The 12,038-nt window shown below is 42.0% G+C and overlaps 3 protein-coding genes and 1 non-coding gene across 4 annotated transcripts in view; all 4 read right to left on the bottom strand.

Annotated features, from left to right (window-relative positions):
• Nucleotides 1-160, bottom strand: part of ucmaa (upper zone of growth plate and cartilage matrix associated a) — an 8,460-nt gene extending 8,300 nt beyond the window's left edge. The window contains exon 1 of the mRNA XM_023423021.2: nucleotides 35-160. Coding sequence (XP_023278789.1) covers nucleotides 35-92 — 58 coding nt within the window. The 5' untranslated portion in view covers nucleotides 93-160. The remainder of the gene's footprint in view (nucleotides 1-34) is intronic.
• A 2,924-nt stretch (nucleotides 161-3,084) lies between these two features.
• On the bottom strand, nucleotides 3,085-8,698 carry phyh (phytanoyl-CoA 2-hydroxylase). Its single transcript, XM_023423027.2, has 9 exons — nucleotides 8,537-8,698; nucleotides 7,711-7,769; nucleotides 7,150-7,260; nucleotides 6,742-6,910; nucleotides 6,439-6,520; nucleotides 5,736-5,917; nucleotides 5,465-5,614; nucleotides 5,132-5,266; nucleotides 3,085-3,913 (listed from the first exon to the last, which is right to left on the bottom strand). Exons 1-9 carry the CDS (start codon nucleotides 8,600-8,602, stop codon nucleotides 3,860-3,862), a joined length of 1,008 nt encoding a protein of 335 aa, XP_023278795.1. The 5' UTR covers nucleotides 8,603-8,698; the 3' UTR covers nucleotides 3,085-3,859.
• A 141-nt stretch (nucleotides 8,699-8,839) lies between these two features.
• Nucleotides 8,840-11,049, bottom strand: LOC147818149 (uncharacterized). Its single transcript, XM_087178432.1, has 3 exons — nucleotides 10,840-11,049; nucleotides 10,481-10,738; nucleotides 8,840-10,309 (listed from the first exon to the last, which is right to left on the bottom strand). Exons 1-2 carry the CDS (start codon nucleotides 11,012-11,014, stop codon nucleotides 10,506-10,508), a joined length of 408 nt encoding a protein of 135 aa, XP_087034558.1. The 5' UTR covers nucleotides 11,015-11,049; the 3' UTR covers nucleotides 8,840-10,309; nucleotides 10,481-10,505.
• Nucleotides 11,050-11,389: 340 nt separating this feature from the next.
• Nucleotides 11,390-11,461, bottom strand: trnaq-uug (transfer RNA glutamine (anticodon UUG)). The gene has a single exon. It is a non-coding gene; the product is annotated as a tRNA-Gln (tRNA).
• Nucleotides 11,462-12,038: the final 577 nt, after the last annotated feature.

The raw sequence follows: 12,038 nt of genomic DNA, 5'->3' as shown, positions 1-12,038 counted from the left end.
CCCCCCCACCCACCCACCCACACATGATACTCACAGGTGAGGATGAGGAGGGTGGTGAGGAGAGAGAGGACAAAGACTCGAGTCCAGGACATCTTGAAAAGACCAAGGCAAGAACTGTACTGGACTTAACAGCACACCTAACTCAACTGAGAGAGGAGAGAGAGGGGAGGGGAGGGAAGGGAAGGATAGGGAGGAAGGGAGTGGGAGGAGAAAGAGGGGGAGAAAGTTTCAGGGAGGGAGGGAAGCTGCTGGAATTTCAATTCCCCAAGAGATGAGAAGAAGAAAAAGAAGAAGAAGAAGAAGAAGAAGAGAGGAAGGAAGAAAGGGAGGAGTGATGGTGAATCAAAAGAAGAGGGCAGTCGAATGGAAACCAGGGTTTGGTAATAAATGAAAGGAGAGAACTCTGTGCCCCTGGACAGAGGGAGGCCCAAACGAACCCAGGACAAAAAGATACAGCAAATGGTTTTAAAAATGAATAAATGACCAACATTCATGGGACAGATAATTAAAAACAATGAGCTGAAAGACAGTAAATTGCTTCATTAGTGATATTTCTCTGTGGGTTTGTCATTACAATTGACTTCTTTCACAAATCTGACACAATATAAATATAAAAGTATTAGTGGGGCGGGTAGGCAAAGCAATTGTGCATTTTATGACCAAAGCATGAAAGTTTCAGCATATAATCTTCATACTCCAAGGTTTTATTTCAGATAATGAGGCAATTTGTATCTGACCTCTGGTGACCCTGAGAGGTCACTGACCTCCACATTGCATTTTTCCAGTTTTTGCCCCATCTCTCCATTATAATCATGTATATCTTTGCCAAAATTGCATAAAGATGCATATTTGCTGTTACGGCCTTGTAACATAATTTTGCCTCGAGCACCAGTTTTGCAGGGGGACTGCAGACCCCACCATGTCCAGGTGTTAAGGTAGCTTCTGCTGTGTCTTCTATGAAATTACACGACCAGCTAGCACAGTAGTGAACATTCTAATCAGAAGCTAGCATGCTAGTTTGGTCTGGACCACACTCATTACTCCAGGGGGCTCTGCCCTGTCCCAGAGGTCACATCTGGAATGCCTCCACGTCTAAATATGAACTTTATGCTTTATAGAAACACTGGAGAAAGTTTCATGCTTTGGTCATAATGCACAATACTTTCCACATACAAGCTTATCTACTGCACTATATTATTTACAGCAGCTTTAAATATGCAGAAATTTAAATGAATTATATCCAACTAACCGTTTCTAGATTTGAATAGGATTTTCACAGAGAGTTAAGAGGCGATCTGCCTGAGGAAAGTATCGTCACCACAGCGTTCTGCTTCTGTTTCTAATTCTCAGAGACAAAAGGGAGTCAGGATGGAATAAAGACCTGAGGAAACGGGAGGCTGCTGCTGCTGCAACTCATTAAGTAGTCACACCAGCAGACAGAGCCACAAGCTGCAGTTTCCTGCAAGTTGTTTTTAAAGAGAGAGGGGCAAAAAAAAAAAAAAAAAACTTGTTTCAAGCTTGTTTCATCTGAGGCCAAGTCAGTATCAGATGAAGCACTTTCCTGAAGATTTTTCAAAATCATTTCAAAATTTTATTCAGCTTGTCTGGTATCTGTGGATGAGCTGACACGAAGGAGGACACGTCTCTCACCAGCAGCCAGGTAACAAACACTAAGCCTGGAAGTCAGTGGCCATTTTTTTTTCTGTAGGTGGATGAGGATCCCACAGTTTGGGCTGTTTGTGTGTGTGTGTGTGTGTGTGTGTGTGTGTGTGTGTGTGTGTGTGTGTGTGTGTGTATTTTCATTGCATCACAGGTTAAATTTGAGTTTGCTGGTCAAAGTTCACTAAACTTAAACTGGGATATAGTGAGGTAAATCGGTCAGTTTACAATTTGAACACCCCAGATTCCCTCGAAGGGAAATATGATGACATAGTGTACAGGTATAACATTACAGGAATAAATACTGCAAAATAATCCCGGATAATAACAGCATTTAATAACAGATATTAACAGACCTGTTTTATATCTTTCATTGGCTGTATCCATCGTGCATTGTTGCGTTTCTACATGAGTGATGTGTGTTTCCCTCTCAGGCAGAGTGTGTGCAGGTGGTAACATCACGTTCCTGTACTGGACCCATTCATTATCGTTCCAGGTATGAGTGATCTCAGGGTTCAGCGTGCATACCTCACTGCACTAACCTGTGTTTAATGCTGCATTGTGCTGCGAGCTGCTGAACTGAATGTGTTGGGAGATGCAGGCTACTGTGGATTTATTTTTTTCTCCTTTGACTACAGTATGTGTGATGTAGTTAAATCAGCTTCCTGTAGTGGAAACTGGGCAGAGACGACGGGCTACTTTGTTCAGAGAGACGACAACAAGATCTGGATTCTGGGAAACATTTAGCTGTAAATGAGCCCGAGTGTGTGTGTGTGTGTGTGTGTGTGAGAGAGAGAAACTATTTACTGTGTGTGCATTTGTACATTCATGTGAACATGCATGTGTGTTTTTTCATATATTTGTCAGTGCTTGCTTTGTTTCGCCATATAAGCTTATTTGGTGTTGGTTCATATGTGTCAGTTTTTAAGTGTGCTCCTCTGTGTATTTGTGTGTCAAATAGTGTGTGCACTAAGCATGTGTTATCTGTGTGTGTGAGGCAGTTTAGCACTATCCCCCCTTGCGGTGCCGACTGTGACCAAGCCTCCACGTTTCATCTGTCCTGCATGGGAATGAATTTCCTGCATTTCTGAATTAAACTAAGATGCTGAGATCTTCCCTCTGGGTTTTGAACAAAGACGCTGTTTAAAAAACAGCCACACACACACGGTTAGCTGTGTTGGATCAGGTGTTTTTTGTGGGGAGCCAGGAAATAGCTGGGCCTCCATCTGAAAGCAGCTGCACTCTCTGACACCAACATATGGCTGTTACTGCTCAAATGTCATTTACTGTCGAGCAACTTTCTCTGATTTTGTGTCTGATTGTAACATGTCTTCATGTCTAACCCTAACCCTAACCCTAATAAAAATATTTATAACATACATGTGGCCCCAATCCTCTTCCACAATTCAGTTACAGGTCAAAGGGTCAGATGTGTCCGAAGCTTTTATTTTAAATTAAAACAAAGTCTCAAATCATTTTCATTATTAGTCTTATTGAAACATTCTATTTGTCAAGATCCTAAAAAACAAGATTAAAATCCATTCACTCATTATCAAACAGTCATCGTTCAACAAACAGAAAATCAACACAGTGTTACATTTATAAAGGCAGTGTAGGTGTAGATTAAGAGCTAAAGTCAGCCTGGATTATTTATAAATTTCTAAATATAGCTTCTATTAAAGTCTCTTGCTCCTTTATCTTAAATGTCACTCCATCACTCTCTCTCTCTTTCACTGTATAATTCTGATTGCTTCTAATCAACATGCAAAATGTCTTTTTCAGGCTTGTCTTTCCCTTTCCATTAAGGGTTTGGTTAATTAAATAGCTTGATCTGCTTCATCTTGTGCTGTCAAACAAACTGTCACATGCTTTACTCTCCAAAACAACTGTGCAGAGATTTGTTTATGAGGTAAATGATATTTCCCAGTCTTCATGTTCTCTGTTAGTTCGCTGTCTGTACATCACAGTTCCAACACAAATGTCCAAACTATTATGAGCAAGATTACAGTAAGTAATCTGAACATTACATTCCTCAGATGTACCATAAGAAAAATTAGCTTAACAAGAAGCCGTGAGCGCCGTCGGTGTCAGTGCGACAGGCCCTGTTGCTTCTTATCCAATCACAATCATTATATTAATCTGTTCTCCTTTCAGCTCAGTGATCGGTCACCCTGTAGTCATGTGCTGGTCTGTAGCGTCCTCACAGTGAAACCCTCTCTCCCTGCACCAGACGGCCTCGGACAGCCCAGGTATCCTGTAGGGGAGGAGTCAAAGGTTCAGTTCAACAAAAAAAAACAAAAAAAAAACCTTTTTTTTTTTTTTGCAGTAGCCAATCACTAACTTTTTGTTTATGCATATGCTCATTTTAACAAAACCTTTTCCGCACAGATTTTTCCTTAAAGAGGTACTTGAAATTTCCTATTTCAATTCCATAAAGTTGGGGGACTTTTAAGAGACAATGTTGTCTTTTTTAAAAATAATTCACTAATTAGTCACTAATTCAAGTAGCAGAGGCCATAACATCCTGACTCTAGTGTCTAGTGTGGGTGTAGTTAAAAAAAAAACAAAAAAAACACCCACATTACCCATAATTCTTCCAAATACTGCCCTTTCATTAGATCATCAAGTGTTTTCACAGTCATTTCTTGTGAAGAGTAAACTGAACTTTGTTTGATCTCATTTATTTGTTTAATTAAATGCTCACAAGTGTTTCAGTGAAGGGTTTTATTGATGCAACAATAACTTCCATGAGCTGATCCACCGTCAATGGTTAAGAGTTAATTGTGTCAATTAAATCAATTTCATTATATAATTGGATTTACTAAACCGCAGTTTGAAGTTATATTTGTCACATGCCAAGGTACAATGTATAGTAAGCAACGCGGCAAAATGAGGATTGGACTACGCGGTAGAGCAGACTGTGCAAAAATATTGTGATTGTATCGAATAATGGGCCAAGCCTAATTGTAACTGTTAACATATGCTTTTTATAGCATATCGACAACTCTGACATATTTCCTCTGCAGTGTGATGGGCTCCAAGCTCCTGAATACAGACGCTTGTTGCTTTGCAATGGTTGACTGCAAAGTAAACGTAGCTCATCACAAGACATGTAATGGGGGATTTTAATGTACTCAAACAATAGTAAGACATCATCTAGTGACGTTGCTATTGCTACCAGACTTTAATTATAACATGTTTCTGTAATACTATCATCATATCATATCAACAGTTTCTCTGGTTAGTGGTTTACATAAAAAACATCATGCTCAGAGTCCCTTTGTGTGTTCACGTGCTCTGGCTTTGTAGGCTTAAGTTAGTTATCACTGTTCTCTCATTGCACTAAGCTTTAAAGTGTATTCTTGCATGGACAGGCACATTTAGAAGTTACAAGCCAAATGACAACAATATACACACAACACTTTCAGGCCTTTTGCAGGTTATACTATGTAGTCGGCTGTAAATGTCTGACCTGGAAGGTAATTTCGTCGCCCACAGCGTACTTCCTCGCTGCGATCTCCTTCACCTCTTTCTCTATGTTTTCCTGTGTGGTTCCCTTCACATCGATGTAATAGCAGTCAGCGCTGGCGTAGTGGCAGGAGATGGCCTGGAAACACACACACACGTTATCACACACAATTTGTTATAATATTTTTTTAATCACATGTATTTCCATCACAATTACTAATATGATTTGCTGTTTGCGATTCACATAAAAACCCTGTGATTTAAAAAAAAAAAACAACGTAGGGTGTTTGGTCTGAGGAATGCCGGAACGCCGGGTGCATTGTGGGTAGTGTAGTACCTTGCGGAAACCCTGCGTCTGATTCATGCCAGAGCCATGGATGAGCAGCGGGTGGAAGAAGACAGTGTCACCTTTCTCCATCTCCAGGTGCACCCTGGGATGCTGCGAGTCATAGTCTCGCACTCCGTGGTACATCTTGTTCACCCCACCCTGAGGACAAACACAGTGCTAAGATAGTGTATATATATATATATATGTGTGTATCTTCTAGCAGGTGTGATTATGCTTCTGACAGTGTTTTGTGTGTGTGTGTGTGTGTGTGTGTGTGTACCTGCCACTCGGGGTAGTCATGCTCCTTCAGCGTGCCGGTGTGTGTCCCCGGCAGGACGACCAGGCAGCCGTTCTGCCTATTCACTTTCTCCATCGCCGTCCAAGAGCAGACGATCCGGTCAGTCGGTCGGAACGGGAAGTAATGCAGATCCTGATGCATCGGGTGACGAGACGTCTTCTTACCTGAAACACAGGACACAGCAGATGTATCCTAACACCTCAACATGGTTTAAAGGTGATTTGTGTAGAAGATATTTAATATCAAGAGGGAAAAACACAAATAGCACCATGCAGCAATGGTTTTATCAGTGGACTTTTATCGGGACTTCTCTGTCCTGCTGCTGGTTTAATGAGAGTTGGTGGTGGCAACATGCAAAGAAAAAATAAAGATAACTGTTTGTTTACAAGAAAACTCCACAGGGTAGCTTTAAGTTCAAACTGAGGATAGATGATGTCTAGATGAGGCTGGATGAGCTTTAATTGAAAAGGGACATTTTAATAGAGCAGTTCCCAAACTTCAGGGATGTCTGAAGTTCCCCTTGATTTAAGGACAAACAAGAATCCTTTTCTCATATTGTAAATATCATTTAAAAATGACAATTCTTTTATTTCCATTATCAATTAATCAGCCGTTTATTTCATTTCGACTGATTAATTGACTAACCACTTACTTACACTTATACTGATTTTTCCTCGCCCCATACCTGCATCAGGAGGCTTGTTGATCAGCATGGTGTGCATGGCCATGATGTTTGGTCCAGTGAAACACTCCACATACTTCAGGATCTGACAGAAACAGGCACAAGTGTCTGTTGATCAGTGTTTTGCGTTTAAATCATTTCAAACTTAAGCTGTTTTTTAATTAAAAGAAACTCAAGTGTATCACAGCTAATTTAACAATAATGTGACATTCAGGTATTAACTGAACTAAAGGAAGAGTTGAAAATGTTTTCTTAAGCCGACAGATTAACACAGGTGTGATCTGCTGTATGTGTGTGTTGTTGTACCTGTGGTAAGGTGCAGTACCGGAACAGCTCGGGATCTTCCTGGAAGTCCTGGAGTTTGGAGACAGCTTTCTGATCCGGGATGAACTCTGACTTAACGATCGCCACATCTCTCATCACCACCAGACCGGGAACTTTCACTTCCTGTCGACAGATCCGTTCAAACTCCTTCCTGAAGAACACACACAGATCATGTTCAACACCTCACAGGTGATCTGAACGCCTTTAAAAGAATGAATACTTTCACTGTGGATTATTTTGATACCATTATGTTATAATTAAGCCTGTAGTTTTCAATAATTGGTTTATAGTGGTCCTTATCATATGAAACTACTGACAACTAATATTAATATTATATGCTTATACACTCGGTATCATTTTCTTTGCAGTTGCAGAGTTTGTGATGGTTACCTGAACTTGTCGATGTCCTCCTCAGACACCAGGTTCTTGATGAGAACGAAGCCATTTTCTTCATAAAAGAGTCGCTGATCTGGGGTCAGCAGGTCAGTATCAAAACTGTATCTGCCAAAAAAAAGAAAAAAAAAGGTGACAATGCAGTGTAGTTCAGTATGTGTTGGTTTAGTTGGAATGAAAAACTGCTGCTGACTCATTGGTCTAAGGGAAATGATTGACAGACAGCGGCTCAGACAGTCATATTAGATTACAGTAAATACCACATCACTACCTCCTGGTGGTGACTACAAGCAGGGTTTGGTCTTTCCCACTTTCTCTCCTCATAACAAAATGTGTGAACGACTAGTCAAACTATGACTATCATAACACTGCCACTAAACTACCTTAAAACAGCTTTAATCTTCTTGTTGTCTCTTGAACAAATGAATGCACAGTGTCAGAGGTGAATGGTGAATTGTATAATTGTATGCACCACAACCTTTACCCTGAGACAACTGCTGAAGCTGCCAAATGCTGTAGTGAAATTACAGCTGCTTCAAACTAACGGTGGATGCTTACCTCAGTCTCTGAGGGTGACTGCTGTAGCTGAAGGTTTGAGCAGAGGTCGATGCAGCTCTCTGAAGAAAACCAGTTGAGGACGAAATGAGGCAACACAGACAGAGAGAGATTTCAGATCTATTTCTATTCCTCTGCTCCACTTTTTTCTCTGAAGTCTTTCACTTTCACAATATCTTCCAAAACAACACACAGAGAAGTGCTGGTGTGTTGTTGTTGACCTCTAGTTATTGAGGTCAGCCCATGTCAGTGCAGAAGCAACATGAGCTAACAGAAACATAGAAATAATATAGAAATCTTTATTTTTTTGTCTGTTATATTTTCTCCGGTGTGAAAAGCTGCATGCTAATTCAACAGAAAACACATCCAGAGGCCGCGAAACAAAGAAAACATTCTTGTGTTTAAGTTAACTTATTAATTTCAGATAAAAGTTAGCAAGCTAAAAAGAAAAGAGCTAAAAACAGAGGCTAGCCTTCTGAGCTACTTTAAGCTAATCTCCACCAAGCAGATGTAGATAGAAATATAAAAGACAATTTCAGAGCCTTCATGCAACCATTAGAAACACATTTGCCTTTTTGTCTTTGAACACAGCACTTTAAACCTTTAGCGTTCAGTTCCTGTTTAACTACAGAACTGCTGCAGAACCAGTTGCCTCCATTGAAACTACCGATACCCTGTTCCCGGAGGCCCGCTGACTACAGAGGGACCCCGGTCTGCTCCACCAACGCTGCTCACCTCTCGGTGCGCCGCTATCGGCAAACAAGGCAGCCTGCGATCCGCTGTGTGACGCTCCAATGACACAGCGGATCATAGACCATTGAAAGGATACGATCGCAGCGGGTGATCTATCAAGATGATTGATAAGCAGTTTGAGTCTTTCCGCAGCCCGAGACATCTTCCAGTCCGGTTTCTGTAATCCCGTTGTGATCCCAGGAAGCACGTCGGGAAATTAAAGGACAGTTGGTCTAACTGAGGCAAAGGGCAGAATGATGACAACACACACACTTGCACAATGTCAACACCGTGTGTTGGCTGCTTCATACATGTCTGTACCTCACCACACTGAGGAGAGAGTACTCAGATTTTGTCCTGGGTAAAAGTGTAAGCATCTGTTGGAAGTGTAGCTCTGTGACATGGCGCCTGTTGTGTTTTACGATCCGCTGTTGAAGCACATAGAAAAATATGGATTTCATATTTGACTTGATTTGCCAGCTTCCACAAGCTGACACATCCACCAGAGGGCAGCAAGGACCAGTGAACAACTGTCAGAGCTGCTTAGTGGTTGTGAAGCTTTGACAACTTTACATGTATCCAGGTGGTGCAGTCAAATGTGACAGGACCTGATGACCTAATAACTGGTCTATGTTTCAATGCTATCTCTAAAAGCAGGCTTGTGTGTGTATACAGATTATATAAGACATGTATGTGTTCATTTCAATGGTTTTTGTTCAACTATTTATTTATTTATTTCTATTTATCTGATGCCAGAAATTGATTAATGCAACTTTAACCAACATGAGAACCAACATGTGTCTGGGACACAGATAAAACAATCAACATGTCCCTCAAACTATATGACCATATAGCTCCTTACCCAGGAGCATCTCCATAGCTCCCCTAGAGTTTCATTGTCATGGTTACAATAATAAATATGTTTATAAGAAATAAATAAGATGAGGTCATGGAAAGGTCATGGATAAAACAAATGATAATGACAACCGGTTTCAAACAAGAAAAGAGCAACAGTGTCTGGTGTCAAAGTTGAGAGCTTTGTGAGTTACATCAGTGATAGCAGCACACAAGTTCCAGACACTGACAAGATCAGGTGAAGGTAGATGATTTTACCACAGTGTGGGTACACACTGGGGGTGTAGCAAGCAACTGCCCCATCACCAGTCCCCTTGGAAAGATGGGATGTGGGCACTGACTAACTGCTGCCTGCCTCTGTTGTGCCTGCTGTACTCGTTGGCAGCCGGTACTGATGTTCCTCCCTTACCTGCATGGGTCCTCCTGAAGAGGCTGTGCAGACACAGGGAGGGCTGGAGGCAATGCAGTACCCTGGAGCAGCACAGTGAGCCCCTCCCTCTTGCTCTTGCTGTTGTGCAACTGGATGAGGGTGTTCTGATTGACCACAAACAACTGCATGTCTGTCCCCTGCATCACCAGCGCATTCCCAACCACAAGCTGTCTGATTTTACGGTAGTCCCTAAGAATTAAGGACCACCTCGAATCAGTCGTCTTGCCTTTCCTCAGTGGGCTTGGATGCAGATTGCAGAGTCTTATAAAAATGTTCTGCACCAACCGACTGCCTTCAGGCCACTGGGCAGAGTCACTACTTGCACCAAATGTGCAACAGGTGCCACTCTGCACACCGGGTGTCTTTGAGGGCTTCTTCGATGTCCTAAACCGGCCACTCAGGTCTGTCCCGATGGCGAGCTTCATGAACCACCCGCTGCTTGTCACCTTCATCCAGAGCCTGCAATACTGAAATGATTGTGTCTGCCTGCTGGTTGCTGAGACAGAGGTCTGATCCCAAAGCTCCACCAAACTCTGCAAGGCTGTCCACATGCTGGTACCTAGAGATATTTTGTTCATCAACAGCCTGTGCAAATGATTAAGAAGTTTAGATAGCAATGTAAAACCATCACTGACGGTAAACTTTAATGACATTTATTGATGTTGTGGATTTAATATGGAATATGTACTCAAGATAGTTAAGAGCTAGGCTCATGTTCATATTCATACATTCTCAAATGAACACACTGATGCTTACCATATCTTTATCTTCAGCTTGATTATCAACTCCAGCTACAGAAGATGAAGTAGAGGACAGAGTGCTGGAAGCCAGGGTGGATGTGCCGGGATACGTGGAGGAGACGCTGGAGGCCAGACCAGATGTGATGGTAGAAGGACCTTGAGTCCTCCACATCATGCTCCTCAATGAGCTGAGCCGTCTCCCCTGAATCAGGGTGCATATCCTGCAGCGCCTGACCAGTCTGCCGGAACAGATACTGCACCCCTATGAGTTCTCCTGAAACAATATGCATAAAGTGATCATTTACAAATGTTTATAAAATTAATAAAGGATTTTTAAAACTGAGTTACATTACCAATAAGTTCACAAATGCTTACCAGTGTAACGGGAGGGCGGGCAGAACTGTGGTGCCACCTTCCTGCCAAACAGCTTCTGGTCATTTTTGTCCACACAGTGAAGCAGGTCACCAGAATAGCTGCGTAGAGTAGATGGTCCAGAGGATAGGGCTGCAGCACCACGGTCCTGGTTCCACCTGTGCAGTCCTTCCAACATGTAAATCTCGAAATTTACACTGTTGGCACCAGTCCCTAGAAATACATGATTAAAAATGTGTGATGCCCCACCCTTTTTGGCTGTTGGGCAGGAGGCTTTCTTGTGTTTATGTCTCTTCTAGGTTCCAGTGTGTGTGGCTAGGTAATAGCTTATTGGATACACCTGGGCCCGGAGTTCCCAGGGCAATTGAATCCCACACACTTTCTTCCTAAGGAGCGAGACACAGAGAGGAACGTTGCTCCAGACCCTTGGGTGTGTTTACACTTGTACTTCTAGCTGTCCAACTGGGCTAAGATAATGAGACATTGTCATATGGATATCTTAAACAACAGGTCTGTATACTTTCCAAGTGTATCTATATTCCAACTTTAAGTTAGGTTCCACCGAGATTTGAACTCGGATCACTGGATTCAAAGTCCAGAGTGCTAACCATTACACCATGGAACCACGACTGTAACAGACTATAGTGGTTGAGTTCGACACATGAACCACCAAGATTATGCATCGCAATTAGTATCAACCTTGTGACGAGTTTGTGACATTATTGCTGAAAGTAAGTGGAACAAATGAAATGCAAAAATCCAGGAGTCACAGATAAAAGATTTAACAGACATTCAGAGTGTTGGGATTAAAGCCTGTGATAGAGGACATCAGTTAATTAGGTGGTCCAGGACACATTTGTGTTCACACTGCTGAAGGTATGTGGCAAACACCTTCGAACTTGGTCTGTTCTCAGATCTTAACTACATCCACAATGTGTCTTGGGTGTGTTTACACTTGTACTTCTAGCTGTCCAACTGGGCTAAGATAATGAGACATTGTCATATCGACACCCTCTTAAAATAATGGCCTAAGTCATTTTTTCAGGTTTTTCAGGAAACACAAAAAACTCAACAAAAGAGTCACACTTTTGACATAGGCCATTATACAACCGGGGGTAGAATTGCATGTTCCCCTCAACTGAGGATTCAGGCGATTTTACCAGAGGTGGCCAGCATCATGAGGGGGTGATTTAGGCAAAAAA

The sequence above is a fragment of the Seriola lalandi genome, unplaced genomic scaffold (genome assembly GCF_002814215.2).
Source record: "Seriola lalandi dorsalis isolate HSWRI2012SDOR001 ecotype SW California unplaced genomic scaffold, Sedor1 jcf7180002054688, whole genome shotgun sequence".
Classification (NCBI taxonomy): domain Eukaryota; kingdom Metazoa; phylum Chordata; class Actinopteri; order Carangiformes; family Carangidae; genus Seriola; species Seriola lalandi.
The sequence above is the reverse complement of the archived record's forward strand: the minus strand, read 5'-3'. Positions and strand labels throughout refer to the sequence as shown.

What these genes read in the sequence shown, in the direction of transcription:
- phyh (XM_023423027.2), bottom strand. Translation starts at nt 8,602, where the DNA reads ATGTCTCGGGCTGCGGAAAGACTCAAACTGCTTATCAATCATCTTGAT. An exon ending in GGTACTGCACCTTACCACAG is followed by an intron (nt 6,521 to 6,741) that starts GTACAACAACAC and finishes TGTTTCTGTCAG; the next exon opens with ATCCTGAAGTATGTGGAGTG. An exon ending in CAACAAGCCTCCTGATGCAG is followed by an intron (nt 5,918 to 6,438) that starts GTATGGGGCGAG and finishes CCTGTGTTTCAG; the next exon opens with GTAAGAAGACGTCTCGTCAC.
- LOC147818149 (XM_087178432.1), bottom strand. Translation starts at nt 11,014, where the DNA reads ATGTTGGAAGGACTGCACAGGTGGAACCAGGACCGTGGTGCTGCAGCC. An exon ending in CCCGCCCTCCCGTTACACTG is followed by an intron (nt 10,739 to 10,839) that starts GTAAGCATTTGT and finishes ATATTGTTTCAG; the next exon opens with GAGAACTCATAGGGGTGCAG.